This window comes from Leucopleurus acutus, assembly GCF_964270905.1.
Source record: "Leucopleurus acutus genome assembly, chromosome: 17".
Taxonomy (NCBI): Eukaryota; Metazoa; Chordata; class Mammalia; order Artiodactyla; family Delphinidae; genus Leucopleurus; species Leucopleurus acutus.
The window spans coordinates 46,833,739-46,850,011 of record NC_139159.1 but is presented as its reverse complement, the minus strand read 5'-3'; the positions used below and the strand labels follow the sequence as shown (position 1 = coordinate 46,850,011).

Genomic DNA, 16,273 nt, shown 5'->3' with positions numbered 1-16,273 from the left:
AGCTTCAGACAAGAACCTGAATCATCTCTCAGGAAAAGAGGTTTTGCAAGATAAAGGAAAAATCTTAATATTAGGGCAGACTGTCTGTGCTTCAGAGCTTTGGTATAAGTCAGGGAAATGGTTGAACACATCATAGAATAGGAACATCTCAGACTGAGTTGAAAGTCAACTGGAGATTGTCTTGTCCAGGAACAAGCAGATGTAAGATAGATTAGTAGGCAAGGAGGAAGCAGGTAAAGAGCATAGATAGTTAAGAAAGGAGCTCATGACTATATACAGCTGGGCATGATCACTGAATAAATACGTTATATATGTTCTGTTGTTTTCTAGTGGATCAGATTTTCTTTAGAAGAAGAATAAAGTATGAATTCATATAAGGTATTAATAATTTAATAGAAGTTTTATTATTTTACATTTCCTGAGTCAAAGATTCTAAAAGTAACAAGTATCAACTGAAAGTTTGTAAAAATTATGAAGTTAAAAAAAGACTCCACTGAGTGATTTTGTTACGGAGTGGGTGGGAAAGCATGGGAGTGAAGGATACTCACTTTTTGTGGTAGAGCCTTTCATAATGCTTGAGTTTTTAGCATTAAAATTATTAACATTTATTAAAAATGTATTTTTTAAAAAATCCTCTTTGTTCAAAACTTTTGTAAACCATTGATCTAATTATGCTACACAAGGTGTGGTCCTTGAAGCAGCACATCAGTATGATCCAGTATCAGTGTCATACCCAATCATTCTTGGTAGAAATGTGGAATTTCAGGCCTCATTCCATACCTCCCAAGTCAAAACCTGCATTTTAAAAAGGTCTCCAGGTGATCTATATGCACATTAAATTTAAGAAGCACTAGTCTAATTCAACATAAATCATAATCCTCTCTAAGCCTTCCATGTAGTTGATCAGCCTTTGCTACATCAGCAATGGGTAGCTCAGTACCTCCTGAGACAGTCAACATTTTCAAAAATAAACTCCTGAACGCCACCTGCCCATCCCCCAAACTAAATCCTCCCACAGTCTTTCCTTCCCTCGGTTAATGTCATCCTTCTAGCTGCTTATGCCATACAACTGAATTATCCTTATCTCCTTTGTCTCAAACCCCATGTGCAATCCATCTGCAAATTCTCTTGGCTCTACCTCTAAAACATCTCCAAGATCTGACCACTTCCCACCACTTCCACAGCCACAACCGTGGGCCAAACCACCATCATCTCCTGCCAAGATCATTGCAGTAGTCACAAGCCCTTGCCCTTCCCTGCCTACAGTCTATTCCTCACATATTGGCCTGAATTATGTGTTTAAATATAAATTGAATTATGCCACTTCTCTGCTCAAACCCTCTTAGAGTTTCTCATTTGATGAAGAAATCAACCCCTTAATAATAAAAAAAAAAACTTCATATCACACATTCAGTTGACACAAATAATAGAAATAATCCTTAACCTTTAGAGAGATCAATATCAAACTCCCACTGGCTCTTTTGAACTGTGACTTCCTTTGTTTTTAAATATATATTTCACCCCTTTTCTATCTTTGTCTATCTTTAGTCCCTGCTGGTGAGCCCTTCACTTCCTTCTATAGATAGACATTTAGTAAACAACAGAAGCAGTATTTCAAAACTGGGCATGTGTAAATTATTTTCCCCACAACTACATCTCACTCAAAGTAACAGCCAAAGTCCTCACAATGGCCTATGAGGTTCCTCCATAGTGTCTCTCACCTCACAGCCTACTACTTTCCCTGGGCACACACTGTTTCTCCTGCCATTGGCTTCTTGGGCACACTCCTGCTTCAGGATCCTGTGCTCTCTTGGTGAGATGTCCTCTGATTAGGGCCATGCTGTCCACCTCTAGCTTCCCATTTTCTATCTTCCTCCCTGCTGTATTGCCTCCACAGCATTTCTTATAGTCTAATATACCAGATTATTTATTTATTTACTTTATTTATTTATAAATAACTGTCTTTCTCCTCCATTAAATTTAAGACCAGGGATTTTTCTTTGTCTTGTTCATTGATCTATACTCAATATCTAGAATAGTGCCTGATGCACACACAGTAGGCTCCCAATAAACATTTGTCAAATAATGACTAATGAACAAATAGTCCCATTTATGATTAGACTTTTATAATCTGAAAGACCTTTATTTCACTGAGCTGCAATTAATGTCATTATAATATCCACAAATTTAATGGTCCTAGGTCTATTCTTAGCTTCAGAAGGAATGACACATGATAAGCCAAGTATCTGAAGAATGGCTGCACATCAACTAGGAGTTTTCTCATCTTCAAATTTAAGATCTTCAGTTATTTTGGTCTTCCTGTTTTCCTTCAAAGGTAATATGTCTTTTTTTTTTTTAACTGGCTGCATTTAAGATTTTTCTCAAACTTCAGAAAAGACAAAAGCATCTCATCTCTCCTGAGATCTGTCTTAGGCCTTGAAACCTGTGTTGGGGGATGCAGATGCCGTTGCTCTCTCTCTCTCTTTGCTCAACATCTTGCCTCAGCCCATCAGGGAGCAGTCTCTTTATTGTCTATCTTTGATTTTCAATCATTTGAACATGTACCTAGGTGTAGTTTTCTTTGCACTTATCTTGCTTGGATTGAGGATAGGCTTCTTGAGTCTGCTAGTTAATGACTCTTGATAAATTTAGAAAAGTCTCAAGGTCTATCTCTTTAATTACTCGTTTTATTCCATTCAATCTTTCTTCTACTTGTACTCTCATTACATGTTAGACCATCTAACAGTGCCCCACATGTTTTCCATTTGTTCTCTTCCTTGTTCCTTTTTCCTTTTCTAATATTTTTTTCCCTCTTTGTGCTTCAGTTTGGATAATTTCTCTGAAGCTATCTCTAAGTTCACTAATCCTGTCTTTTGCTTTGTCCATCTGCAGTTATGGCTATCCATTGAGTCCTTAATTTCAGATACTGTATTATTCAGTTTTAGGATCTAATTTAAATAGAGCTAATTTCTATGAAATCCTCCATTTTTTCAACATTTTTCTTTACAGTATTAATAACAATTATTTCAAACTCCTGTCTACTAATTTCAAATCTCAGTCATCTGTGGGTCTTTTCCACTAGCTAAATTTTCTCCTGATAATGGGTCAAATCTTCCTGCTTTTTGAATATCTTTTTTCTTTTTTATCATGTATCAGACACCATGTATAAAAAGGCTACAGAAACAGAAATCAACATTATTTTCTCCCAGAGAAGGCACATCTATTCTCGCCAGGCAGCACGGATAAGGGGTGGATCATTTCCATCCAGTTGTGAACTGAACTAGGTTGGGGTTGGCTTGCAACTCTAACTAAACCCAATTCACCTTTGGTTTCAAACGTCTCAAGGGTGAGACGTCCTGTGTTTGTTGCAGGCCTTTCCCTACAATGTTGCACTGTTCAATAGAAATATAATGCAAACCACAATTGGGAGCCACTTATGTAAATGAAAATTTGCTGGCAGTTACACTGATAAAAGGATTAAAAAAAACAGTGGAAAACAGTTGCAATAATATATTTAACTCAATATACCTAAAATATGGTCACCGCAATATATAATCGATATAAAGATTATTAATGAGATATTTTTCTTCTTAATTCTTCAAAATCTTCAGTATCTTTTATACTTACAGAATATCTCAATTAGGATTGCCACATTTCAAAAGCAGAACAGTCACATGTAGTCAGTGGCTACTGTACTGAACAGTGCACTTCTAGCGTGGCTTTGTCTTTTAAGGAATGTGAAACTTTGAGAAACTCAATTTCTTCTTGCCAGCTCCCTTCCACACTTGATACACAGAAAAAAGCACTGCGGAGGACTGACTGTATGTTTGAGGCTCCTCCAGATTCCAATATGTCACTCTAGCCTACGTGACTGATAAATGTCCCTTGATTTCTACTTCCCACAACAAAATCTCTCTGCTTACAGCCAGACGAAGCAAAAAGTTACAGAGAGCTGAAAGAGTACCCAGTGTCAAATGTAAAATAGATAGCTAGTGGGAAGCAGTCACATAGCACAGGGAGATCAGCTCGGTGCTTTGTGACCACCTAGAGGGGTGGGATAGGGAGGGTGGGAGGGAGACGCAAGAGGGAGGAGATATGGGGATACATGTATACATATAGCTGATTCACTTTGTTATACAGCAGAAACTCAACACACTATTGTAAAGCAATTATATTCCAATAAAGATGTAAAAAAAAAAAAAAAAGTACCCACTGTCCACTTACCTAGAAAGGGTATTTCTCTCTCTGAAATTTAATTCCTCTGGACCTTTTTGTGACATCAATTAATATTTTTTTCTTAAATCAGTTTTGTTGAGATATAACTGACATCCCATAAAGTTTGTCCTTTTGAGGTGTACAATTCAGTGTTTTATTTTGTATACTCTCATTTTACTCATTATATATCATTCATTGTACCTCACTACTATCTGATACTAGAACATTTTTATCACCCCCAAAAGAAATTCTATACCCATTAGCAGTCATTCTATTTTCCCCTCCTAGCTAACACCATTCTACTTTCTGTCTGTATGTATTTTTGTCTACTCTGGAAATTTCATATAGATGGAATCACATAATATGTGGCTCTTTGTGTTTGGCTTCTTTCACTTTGCGTTTTTCTAACATCGATCCATATTATAGCATATACTTCATCCCTTTCTATGGCAGAATAATTTTCTATTTTATGGGCGTAACACGTTATACTTAACCATTCATCAGTTGATAAACCTTTCTGTAGTTTTGACTTTTTGGATATTATGAATAGTGCTGCCATGAACATTGGTGTGCATGCTTTTGTACAGATATATGTTTCAATTCTCTTGTGTACATACCTAGGAGTTAAATTCCTGCATCATATGGTAACTCTATGTTTAACCTTATGAGAAATTGCCAGTTTTCCACAGTAGATGCACCATTTTACATTCCCACTAGAAATGTAGGAGGGTTCCAATTTCTCCACATCTGTTGCCTTTTATAGTATAACCATGCTAGTGGGTGTCGTTTTGACTTGTATTTCCCTAATGACTAATGGGGTTGAACACCTTTACATGCACTTATTAGCCATTTTTCTATTTCTTTGCATATATATCCAAATCCTTTGTACAGTTTTTAACTGGTTGTCCATCAATTATTGAGTTGTAAGAGTTTTTTACCTATTCTGGATATAAATCTCTTATCAGATAGGTGATTTGTAAATATTTTCTCCCATTCTGTGGATTGTCACTTTCTTGATAGAGTCCTTTGCAGCACAAAAGTTTATAATATTGATACAGTTCATTTTATCTCTTTTTTCTTTTGTCCCCCATGCCTTTGGTGTCATTTATAAGAAACCATTATCTAATCGGAGGTCACAAAGATTTACTCCTATGCTTCCTTCTATAAGTTTCAGAATTTTAGCTCTTAATTGTACGTCTCTGATCCATTTGACTTAATTTTTGTATATAATGTCAGGTGAGGGTCCAATTTCATGTGGATATACTGATTTCTGAGTACCATTTGTTGAAAAACTATTCTTTACCATTGGAGTGTCTTGGCTCCTTTATTAAAAACCAATTGATAGTAAATGTGATGGTTTATTTCTGGACTCTCAATTCTATTATTGATCTGTATGTCTACCTTCATATCAGTACTCCACTAGCTTGATTATTGTTGTTTTGTCATAAATTTTGAAATCTGGAAGTGTGAATCCTCCAACTTTGTTCTTTTCCAAGATTGTTTTGGCTATTCTGAGTTCCTTGAAATTCCATATGAATAATTTTCCATATAGAAACTTTGCCAATTTCTATAAAGAAGCTAGCTGGAATTTTGATGTGGATTATGTTGAATCTGCAGATCATTTTGAGGAGTACTGACATCTAACAATACTAAGTCTTCTGATCTATGTAATTGGGATATAATTCCCGTGTATTTGGATCTTCTTTAATTTCTTTCAACAATGTTTTGTAGTTTTTAGAATGTAAGTTGTGTATTTATTTTGGTAAATTTATTTGTAAGTATTTAATTCTTTTTGATGCTATTATAAATGGAATTGCTTTCTTAATTTCACTTTTAAAGAGTTCATTGCTTATTATTATTGTGAACTGATATTTACACAGTCATTCCTTGGTATCTGTGGGGGAATGGTCCAGGAGCCGCCGGGAATACCAAAATCCATAAATACTCAAGTCCCTTAGAGTCAGCCCTCAATATCCATGGTTCTGTATCCACGGATTCAACCAACAATGGGCTGTGTAGTATTTACTATTGAAAAAAACCCACATATAAGTGGACCCATGCAGTTCAAACCTGTGTTGCTCAAGGGTTAACTATATATTGATTTTTTATCCTGCAACCTTGCTGAACTAGTTTATTGACCCAAAAGTTTTCCAGAGGATACCTTAGGATTTTCTATATACAAGATCATGTCATCTGCGAAAAGACACAGTTTTATTTCTTCCTTACCATCTGGGTACCTTTTATTTCATTTTCTTGCCCAACTGCCCTGGTTAGAACCTCTAATACAATGCTAAATAGAAGTGGTGAGAGCAGATATCTTGTCTTGCTCCTGATCTTAAGGGGAAAGCACCCAGTCTCTGACTATGAACTATATTAGCTGTGGGTTTTTTATAGATGCCATTTATCACACTGAGGAAGTTAGAAAAAACAAGACTGAAAGAAGAAACACAAAAGGCAGATTAAAAGAAAGAGGAAGTAAAAACATATGGAAAGGGAGCAGGAGAATGACATTACTAAATCACATAATCAGGGGGAGGGACTAAACGATAGAAATATGAATTGAAAAATAACTGAAGAGAATTCTAAAGAAATAGATTCTGAAATGCTCTGCCATTAGATAAGTACATGCTTTTGGAAAAACACATAAAAATTCTGTGTGCCTCGGTTTTGTCAATTAGAAAAAGAAAGTAAGGGCATGTATTCTGTAAACATAAAATAGCTATTATGTACTTTTTGTGTACATATTTATATGTATTTTGTGTGAGGCAGGATGTGAGGCACTGAAGATCTAAAGAGATAAGGTACATTTTTAGACTTTATTTTTTGGCATTATATTTCTATATTCTATAAAATAAGTCAAACTATTAAAATAGTGAAATGGATTGAAATGAGATACAGGCAAAGAAGGTAAAAAGTAAAGAAAGAAAAAATATGAAAAGGGAAAAGGTAAAGAATGAAGAAAGATACAGAAAGGGAAGGAAAAATAAGGAAGGTCTGTAAAAATATAGAGAAGTAAATAAGAAGAGAGACTGAGGGGAAAAAAGTTCAAGAAGGACAAAGGGGAGGAAGCAATGAAGGGGGCACAGGAGAGCCACATCTCCACAAATGACTGCTGAAGAGCCAGAAAGGGGAAAGGGTAGAGGAGGAGAGGAAGTATCTTAGTGGTTCACTTTATTGATGGTAATAGGGTCTTTTAATATGAAACATATTTCTTTCACCAAAAGGAAAGTAGGAAACTCTTTGAGGACTACTTAGCTCTGAAGTGGAAAAGAAAAGATAAATATACCTAAAAGAATTTCCAAATGTTAGAAAATTAAATTGTTTTCACCCAGAAAGGATTCTGCTGTAATCCTTTCTCTAGATACTGAGGAAGTCAAAATATGAGTTGTGATCTTGGCTCTGTCATTACTTGACTAGAGACAATTATTCTTCTGACTCCTCAGTTTCCTAATCTATAAAATAAGGAAGTTGGATTAGATGATTCCTAAGGCCTACTTCAGTTTTGACATCCTTAAATTTTACGTAAGTTAGCAAAATAAAAACTTATTTAAGGGATAAATACTATAAGCTACCAGAAAAAGTAATACAAGAAAGCAAGCAAGATATACAATTCAAAGGCAAAAAATGTCAACACAAATAACAGAAAAAATTGAGAAAACAAAATACCTAGGTTCACTTAAAGTAAAAATAGCTGTAACCCTCTAGGTGGTAAATGTATTACAAAAATCAGAATCTTTCTAAGCAGTAACATTTATTGGAGAACAGTAGAAATTTATTTCTGATAAGAGTGAGAAACTACAACATCTGAAAAACAGACCAGCAGGAAAAATAAGACACTTGTTCATCTGTATTTCTGTGACTTTTCTCACTTGGCATTATTTGCAACTGTACTTTTATGTCTGGCAGCAGTGCCAACTTCAGTACGAATGATATATTATTTTTATCATGTTGATTACATGTGTTCACCAGTTTAGTTGTCCATATATGCTTGGTGTGGTTTGCAAATAGTCAATGACAAAATCCAGAGCATGGCATTTTCACAGAAAGTGTTTACTGTGAAATTTCTCCTTAGAAGTTTGCTTTTCTTTACAGCTTTGATCCATATGACACGCACAGTCCTACATTTCAAATAATGGCTTATAGTTAAGAAAATGCTTCATTTTGATACAATATGACTATATTAGGATATGGTAGTTCTAGAGAGGACCTAATTTTCTCATGTAATTAGAAATTTGGTCAAATTTAAAGTCTGCTAAAATTTTCCAAACTGCGCTTCTTCAGTTTTATGGTGACTTGGTACTTACATTCTGTTATTCATCAACACTTCACAGAAATACTTGATTTGTCTGAATGAATTTAAAAACCCACAACTGAAGAAAATCAGAAAAACCTGGTTTTAAATATCAAAAGATCCCGAATGAAAAGTATTTCTACAGGCCACACTGAGCAAGTTTTATTGATCAGTGTACTTCTTTGCAGGATGAAATTGTTGCAAGATTGAACATAAGAAAATAAACTTACTGGTAAATATCTTTCCTGAGGACAGATCTGCCAAGGGGATTGTCAGCCTGGGGAGCCATAGCAACAGAGCCAATCTTCAGAACCATGGTGTCTTCTTTTGCTGCCTGATTAACTGTAAAAGAAATAGATCAATGATGTATACAGTAGATCTGTATGCAACTTCATCTTTAAGGAAAATTTTTTGAATAATGGGATAGAGACAAATTAAGATAAGACCATAAATGAGAACAAGGAAAAATTTGTTTAAAATAGAAATATTTAATGCTTTTCTTAACTATTTCCTTTACATCCCAATAAGTAGTTCTCTGGATAGACAATTAAAATGGCAATGAAAAAAAACTCCACTCAACATGAAAACATGTGATATTAATTAAACGTAAGTAATATTGAAGCAGTATGTTTATCTAATTTCATGATCTGATAATACTACATCTTTCTCCCAAGTGATTTTCAGCCCTGGGGTTTCAACACTGCATTGTTGTTTACAAATATATTGAAGGATATCAGAAAGGCAGTAACAAATTCTCAAAGTTACTTGAATTTACACAATTAGTAATAATTAAATACAACGCACGCACACACACACACACACACACACACATACATACAAACACACAATAGCACGTTAGGCTGTAACATGTCAGCTTAATGCCTGCAATGGTGAAGAAAATAATGGCTGCAATGATAAAGAAAGAAAAAACCCAGTAATTGATTAATACGTAAGGACACTTCAACTTTCTATTCTAGGCACTTTTTAATTTTAATAATTTCTATAGTGGAATTACTTGAGAAATAGTAATTTCGCACTTGTGTAAAAGTTCTACTTCCTAATGGAATCTAAAGCTAAGTATTCTCAGAAAATAATAAAAGGTAAAAAGGTATATTAATTCTGATTCTTTTCTCTATACTGAAAAAAAAATTTTATCGCATGTTCTCATGATAAAAAGCCCAACAATTTTTCTATAAGTCACTGGCTAATTTAATGTCTTTTTCTAAAAATTATTTGGAATGAAAAGGTGTTCTTGATGGCCCCATTAATTTACATTAAATTTTACTCCCTCTTCCCCCACAGATGAGTCTACTGTAGTAGCTGTTTAAAATTGTTAACAATATACAACTTTTTGGGTTGTGAAGAAAACATATACTAAAATTCATAATTTCTCTCAAAGAACAACCATCTGCCACAAACGGAACAGAAAAGGACTGGCTGCAAGACCTCAGGAATATCCTGAACAGAACATGCCTACAAAGGCATACAATCCATATTTCCCAAACTGTGGTGGCCAAAGAATGCAAAAGCTAAGAGATTATTTCCAGCTGCTTCAGCAGAACACTCAGTATGGTCTGACTTAGATTAGTCTAAAAAAGAAAGTCAGAATTAAGAAAATCAAGAAAAGTAAGAAGAAAGATATTCAGTGAGGAAAAGAAAGAACCAAAATAAGATGTACATAAAGGGAGAGGCAAAATGGCAGGGGAAGGGGAAGGACAGCAAAAGGGGAAGAAAGAGACAAGCTATCATAATAAATATTAGCATGTGGATGCTACAATAAAGATGGTATTTTTAAATGTCCATGGCAAAAAAGATCAAATAGAAAACTACTTCTCATGCAGTTGTACTATTTTCAAATGACTAGAGGTCTGGCTTGATTATAGGTCCTTATACTATGAACACTGTTTACATTTCATAGATCTTGCATTTTAATGCCACGCTTATCAAATAGTTCCATGTGGGTAAAAACCTCTGATTAAGCAGAAGGCCTCAATTAAATCAATAAATAGTAAGCCTGGAGAATAGAGCATACCACAAAAGTGCAATTAGTGTACTTGCTAACTGTTCTTCTAGGCTACAGATACTACCGACCATATGAAAGTCTGAAATGTAATAGAAACACTGCAGCAAATGAGGTACATATGGAAGAAAAATGACGTACTTGGTGTTACATACAAAGCCAGATCCAAGAACAGAATTCTGTTTCTGTTAGAGCCAAAACTATTCTCACTATATTAAACTGACTATGAAGTTATAATAATAATGATAAAAAGCACTTAATGCAGATCATCCACAAACTAAATTAAAACAATCAATTTTATTACAGAAAGTATTCAGCTTATCAAAATGTACCTTTGAGATATACAAAAAAATAATAATAGTAGATATTTATGCAAGAAAGTGCCTTGAGTCATTTCTTTAGTTACTTTATAGTTGGCAAAAAAACAAGCTTCCCTTTTTCTTTTTTAATTTTGGTATTCTTTTTTTTTCTTTAATAAAAACGTAAAAATATTTGAAGTTTGCAAATTTCATACCAATACAAGCAAACAGTACCATTAACAGAAACAGCTGAAGATTAGAGGAAAGATGATGATTCCATATAGGTTAATACACATTTTGTATAAACAGCTGAACTGTGGTGGGAGTGGTGGTAGCTGTAGGCAGTGGTTGAAGGTGTACATGGGCAAGACTTCTGGGTCCTTGCTCTGGCAAGGATCAGACAAGAGATGTGGTCCACCTGGTCAGAGCTCGCAGCTAAGACTGCAGTCAAAGGCAAGACTCCTGAGCCAACATCATGCACCACAGATCTCTATTTCTGTCCATCCAGAACTGGAGGGTATAACTCTCCCTGACAAAGCCTATTCATGCTATCTATGAGAGGCCCTAATAATTAACTCTGGGCCTTCCAACCTAATATGAATGTTGGTAGGTAACGCAACATCTTACTGGTGAATTACTCTTCATGAATTTATCTATCCCCACCTTGAACTTAACTATGTATATATATATTTTTAAAGAACTTTATTGGAATATAATTGCTTCACAGTACCGTGTTAGTTTCTGTTGCACAACAAAGCGAATCAGCCATATGCATACACATGTCCCCATATCCCCTCCCTCTTGAGCCTTCCCCCATCCTCCCTATCCCACCCCTCTAGGTCATCGCAAAGCACCGAGCTGATCTCCCTGTGCTCTGCTGCTGCTTCCCACCAGCCAAAAATTTTACATTCAGTAGTGTATATATGCAGAAGCTACTCTCACTTCACCCCAGCTTCACCCTCCCACCCGCTGTCATCAAGCCCATTCTCTATATGTCTACCTCTTTATTCCTATTCTGCAACTAGGTTCATCACTACCACTTTTTTTAGATTATAAATATATATATATATGTGTATATATATATATATATATGTGGTAGCATACAGTATTTGTTTTTCTCTTTCTGACTTCACTCTGTATGACAGACTCTAGGTCTATCCACCTCACTACAAATAACACAATTTCGTTTCTTTTTATGGCTAATATTCCATTGTATATATGTGCCACATCTTCTTTATCCATTCATCTGTCGATGGACGTTTAGGTTGCGTCCATGTCCTAGCTATTGTAAATAGTGCTGCAATGAACACTGTGGTACATGACTCTTTCTGAATTATGGTTTGCTCAGGGTATATGCCCAGTAGTGGGATTGCTGGGTCATATGGTAATTCTATTTTTAGTTTTTTAAGGAACATCCATACTGTTTTCCATAGTGGTTGTATCAATTTACATTCCCACCAACAGTGAAAGAGGGTTCCCTTTTCTCCAAACCCTCTCCAGCATTTGTTGTTTGTTGATTTTTTGATGAGGGCCATTCTGACCAGTGTGACCAACTACGCACTATAGTTTTGATTTGTGTTTCTCTAATGATTAGTGATGTTGAGCATCCTTTCATGTGTTTGTTGGCAATCTGTATATCTTCTTTGGAAAAATGTCTATTTAGAGCTTCTGCCCATTTTTGGATTGGCTTGTTTGTTTTATTGATATTGAGCAGGCTGAGCTTCTTGTATATTTTGGAGATTAATCCTTTGTCAGTTGCTTCCTTTGCAAACATTTTCTTCCATTCTGAAGGTGGTCTTTTGGACTTGTTTATGGTTTCCTTTGCTGTGCAAAAGCTTTTCAGTTTCATTAGGTGCCATTTGTTTATTTTTATTTCCATTTCTCTAGGAGGTGGATCAAAAAAGGATCTTGCTGTGATTTATGTCATACAGTGTTCTGCCTATGTTTTCCTCTAGAGTTTTATAGTGTCTGGTCTTACATTTAGGTCTTTAATGCATTTTGAGTTTATTTTTGTGTTTGGTGTTATGGACTGTTCTAATTTCATCTTTTACATGTAGCTGTCCAGTTTTCCCAGCACCACTTATCGAAGAGGCGGTCTTTTCTCCATTGTATGTTCTTACCTCCATTGTCGTAAATTAGGTGCCCGTAAGTGCATGGGCTTATCTCTGGGCATTCTATCCTGTACCATTGATCTATATTTCTGTTTTTGTACCAGTACCATACTGTCTTGATTACTGTAGCTTTGTGGTATACTTTGAAGTCAGGGAGCATGATTCCTCCAACTCCATTTTTCTTTCTCAAGATGCTTTGGCGGACTTGAGGACATGGGGAGGGGGAAAGGTAAGCTGAGACAAAGAAAGAAAGTGGCATGGACATATATACACTACCAAATGTAAAACTGATAACTAGTAGGAAGCACCTGCATAGCACAGGAAGATCAGCTTGGTGCTTTTTGACCACCTAGAGGGGTGGGATACGGAGGATGGGAGGGAGGGAGACGCAAGAGGGAAGAGATATGGGGATATATGTATATGTATAGTTGATTCACTTTGTTATAAAGCAGAAACTAACACACCATTGTAAGGCAATTATACTCCAATAAAGATGTTAAAAAAAAAAAAAGATTGGTTTGGCTATTCGGGGTCTCTTCTGTTTCCCTACGAATTGTAAGATTTTTCGTTCTAATTCGGTGAAGAATGCCACTGGTGGTTTGATAGGGATTGCACTGAATTTGTAGATTGCTTTGAGGAGTAGAGTCAGTTTCACAATGTTGATTCTTCCAATCCAAGAACATGGTATATTTCTCTGTTTATGTCATCATTAATTTCTTTCATCAGTTTTTTACAGTTTTCTGAGTAAAAGTCTTTCACCTCCTTAGGCAGGTTTATTCCTAGGTATTTTATTCTTTTTGTTGCAATGGTAAATGGGAGTGTTTCCTTAATTTCTCTTTCTGATTTTTTGTTGTTGGTGTATAGGAATGCCAGAGATTTCTGTGCATTAATTTTGTATCTGGCAACCTTACCACATGCATTGATTAGTTCTAGGAGTTTTCTGGTGGCATCTTTAGGATTTTCTACGTATAGTATCATGTCATTGGCAAAGAGAGACAGTTTTACTTCTTCTTTTCCAATTTGGATTCCTTTTACGTCTTTTTCTTCTCTGATTGTCGTGGCTAGGACTTCCGAAACTATGTTGAATAATAGTGGTGAGAGTGGACATCCTTGTCTTCTTCCTGATCTTAGTGGAAATGCTTTCAGTTTTTCACCATTGAGTATGATGCTTGCTGTGGGTTTGTCACATATGGCCTTTATTATGTTGAGGTAGGTAGCCTCTATGCCCATTTTCTGGAGAGTTTTTATCATAAATGGGTGTTGAATTTTGTCAAAAGCTTTTTCTGCATCTGTTGACATGATCATATGCTTTTTATTCCTTAATCTGTTAATATAGTGTATCACATTGAGTGATTTGCATATATTGAAGAATCCTTGCTTCCCTGGGATAAATCCCACTTGATCATGCTGTATGATCCGTTTTTTGTGTGTGTGTGTGTGGTACGCGGGCCTCTCACTGTTGTGGCCTCTCCCATTGCGGAGCACAGGCTCTGGACGCGCAGGCTCAGCGGCCATGGCTCACGGGCCCAGCCACTCCGCGGCATGTGGGATCTTTCCAGACTGGGGCACGAACCTGCATCCCCTGCATCGGCAGGCGGATCTCAACCACTGCGCCACCAGGGAAACCCTGTATGATCCTTTTAATGTACTGTTGGATTGTTTGCTAGCATTTTGTTGAGGATTTTTGCATCTATGTTCATCAGTGATATTGGTCTACAATTTCCTTTTTTGTGTGATATCTTTTTCTAGTTTTGGTATCAGGGTAACGGTGGCTTCGTAGAATGAATTTGGGAGTGTTTCTCCCTCTGCAACTTTTTGGAAGAGTTTGAGAAGGATCGGTATTAGCCCTTCTCTAAATGTTTGATAGAATTCGCCTGTGAAGCCATCTGGTCCTGGACTTTTGTTTGTTGGAAGGTTTTTAATTACCGTTTCAATGTCATTACTTGTGATTCGTCTGTTTATATTTTCTAATTCTTCCTGGTTCAGTCTTTGAAAATTGTACCTTTCCAAGAATTTGTCCATTTCTTTGTGGTTGTCCATTTAATTGGCATATACTTGTTTGCAGTAGTCTCTTATAATCCTTTGTATTACTGCAGTGTCAGTTGTGATTTTTCCTTCTTCATTTCTAATTTTATTGATTTGTGTCCTCTTCCTTTTTTTCTTGATGAGTCTACCTAATGGTTTATCAATTATGTTTATCTTCTCAAAGAACCCGCTTTTAGTTTTATTGATCTTTGCTACTGTTTTCTTCATTTCCATTTCATTTATTTCTGTTGTGATCTTTATGATTTCTTTCCTTCTACTGACTTTGAGTTTTCTTTGTTCTTCTTTCTCTAGTTGTTATAAGTGTAGTGTAGATCGTTTATTTGAGATTTTTCTTGTTTCTTGGGGTGAGACTGAATTACTATAAACTTCCCTCTTAGAACTGCTTTTGCTGCGTCCCATAGGTTTTGGGTCGTCATGTTTTTATTGTCATTTGTTTCTACTTATTTTTAAATTTCTTCTTTGATTTCTTCAGTGATCTCTTGGTTATTTAGTAGTGCACTGTTTAGCTTCCAGGTATTTGTGTCTTTTACAGTGTTTTTCCTGTAACTGATTTCAAATCTCACAGCACTGTGGTCAGAAAAGATGTTTGATATGATTTCAATTATCTTAAATATTCTGAGGCTTGATTTGTGACCCAAGATGTAATCTATCCAGGAGAATGTTCCATGTGCACTTGAGAAGAAAGTGTATTCTGTCACTTTTGGGTGGAATGTTCTATAAATATCAAGTCGATCTATCTGGTCTATTGTGTCATTTAAAGCTGTGTTTCCTTATTTATTTTCTGTTTGGATGATCTGTCCATTGGAATAAGTGGGGTGTATAAGTCCCCTACTATTATTGTGTTACCGTCGATTTCTCTTTTCATGGTTGTTGGCATTTTCCTTATGTACTGAGGTGCTCCTATGTTGGGTGCATAAACATTTATAATTGTTATATCTTCTTGGATTGATCCTTTGGTCATTATGTAGTGTCCCTCCTTACCTCTTGTATCAGTCTTTAAAGTCAATTTTATCTGATATGTGTATTGCTACTCCAGCTTTCTTCTGATTTCCATTTGCATGGAATATCTTTTTCCATACCTTTACTTTCAATGTATCCCTAGGTCTGAAGTGGGTCTCTTGTAGACAGCATACATATGGGTCTTGTTTTTGTATCCATTCAGCCAGTCTGTGTCTTTTGGTTGAGGCATTTAATCTATTTACACTCAAGGTTATTATCTATATGTATGTTTCTATTACCATTTTCTTAATTGTTTTGGGTTTGTTTTGTGGGTATTTTTCTTCTCTTGTGT

The 16,273-nt window shown here is 35.7% G+C and overlaps 1 protein-coding gene across 8 annotated transcripts in view; it reads right to left on the bottom strand.

The window, feature by feature from the left end:
* VPS13B (vacuolar protein sorting 13 homolog B) overlaps positions 1–16,273 on the bottom strand; it is an 808,377-nt gene that overhangs the window by 365,423 nt on the left and 426,681 nt on the right. For all 8 annotated transcript variants that reach the window (XM_082859134.1, XM_082859132.1, XM_082859133.1 and 5 more), the window contains one exon: positions 8,737–8,848. In XM_082859134.1, coding sequence (XP_082715260.1) covers positions 8,737–8,848 — 112 coding nt within the window. The remainder of the gene's footprint in view (positions 1–8,736; positions 8,849–16,273) is intronic.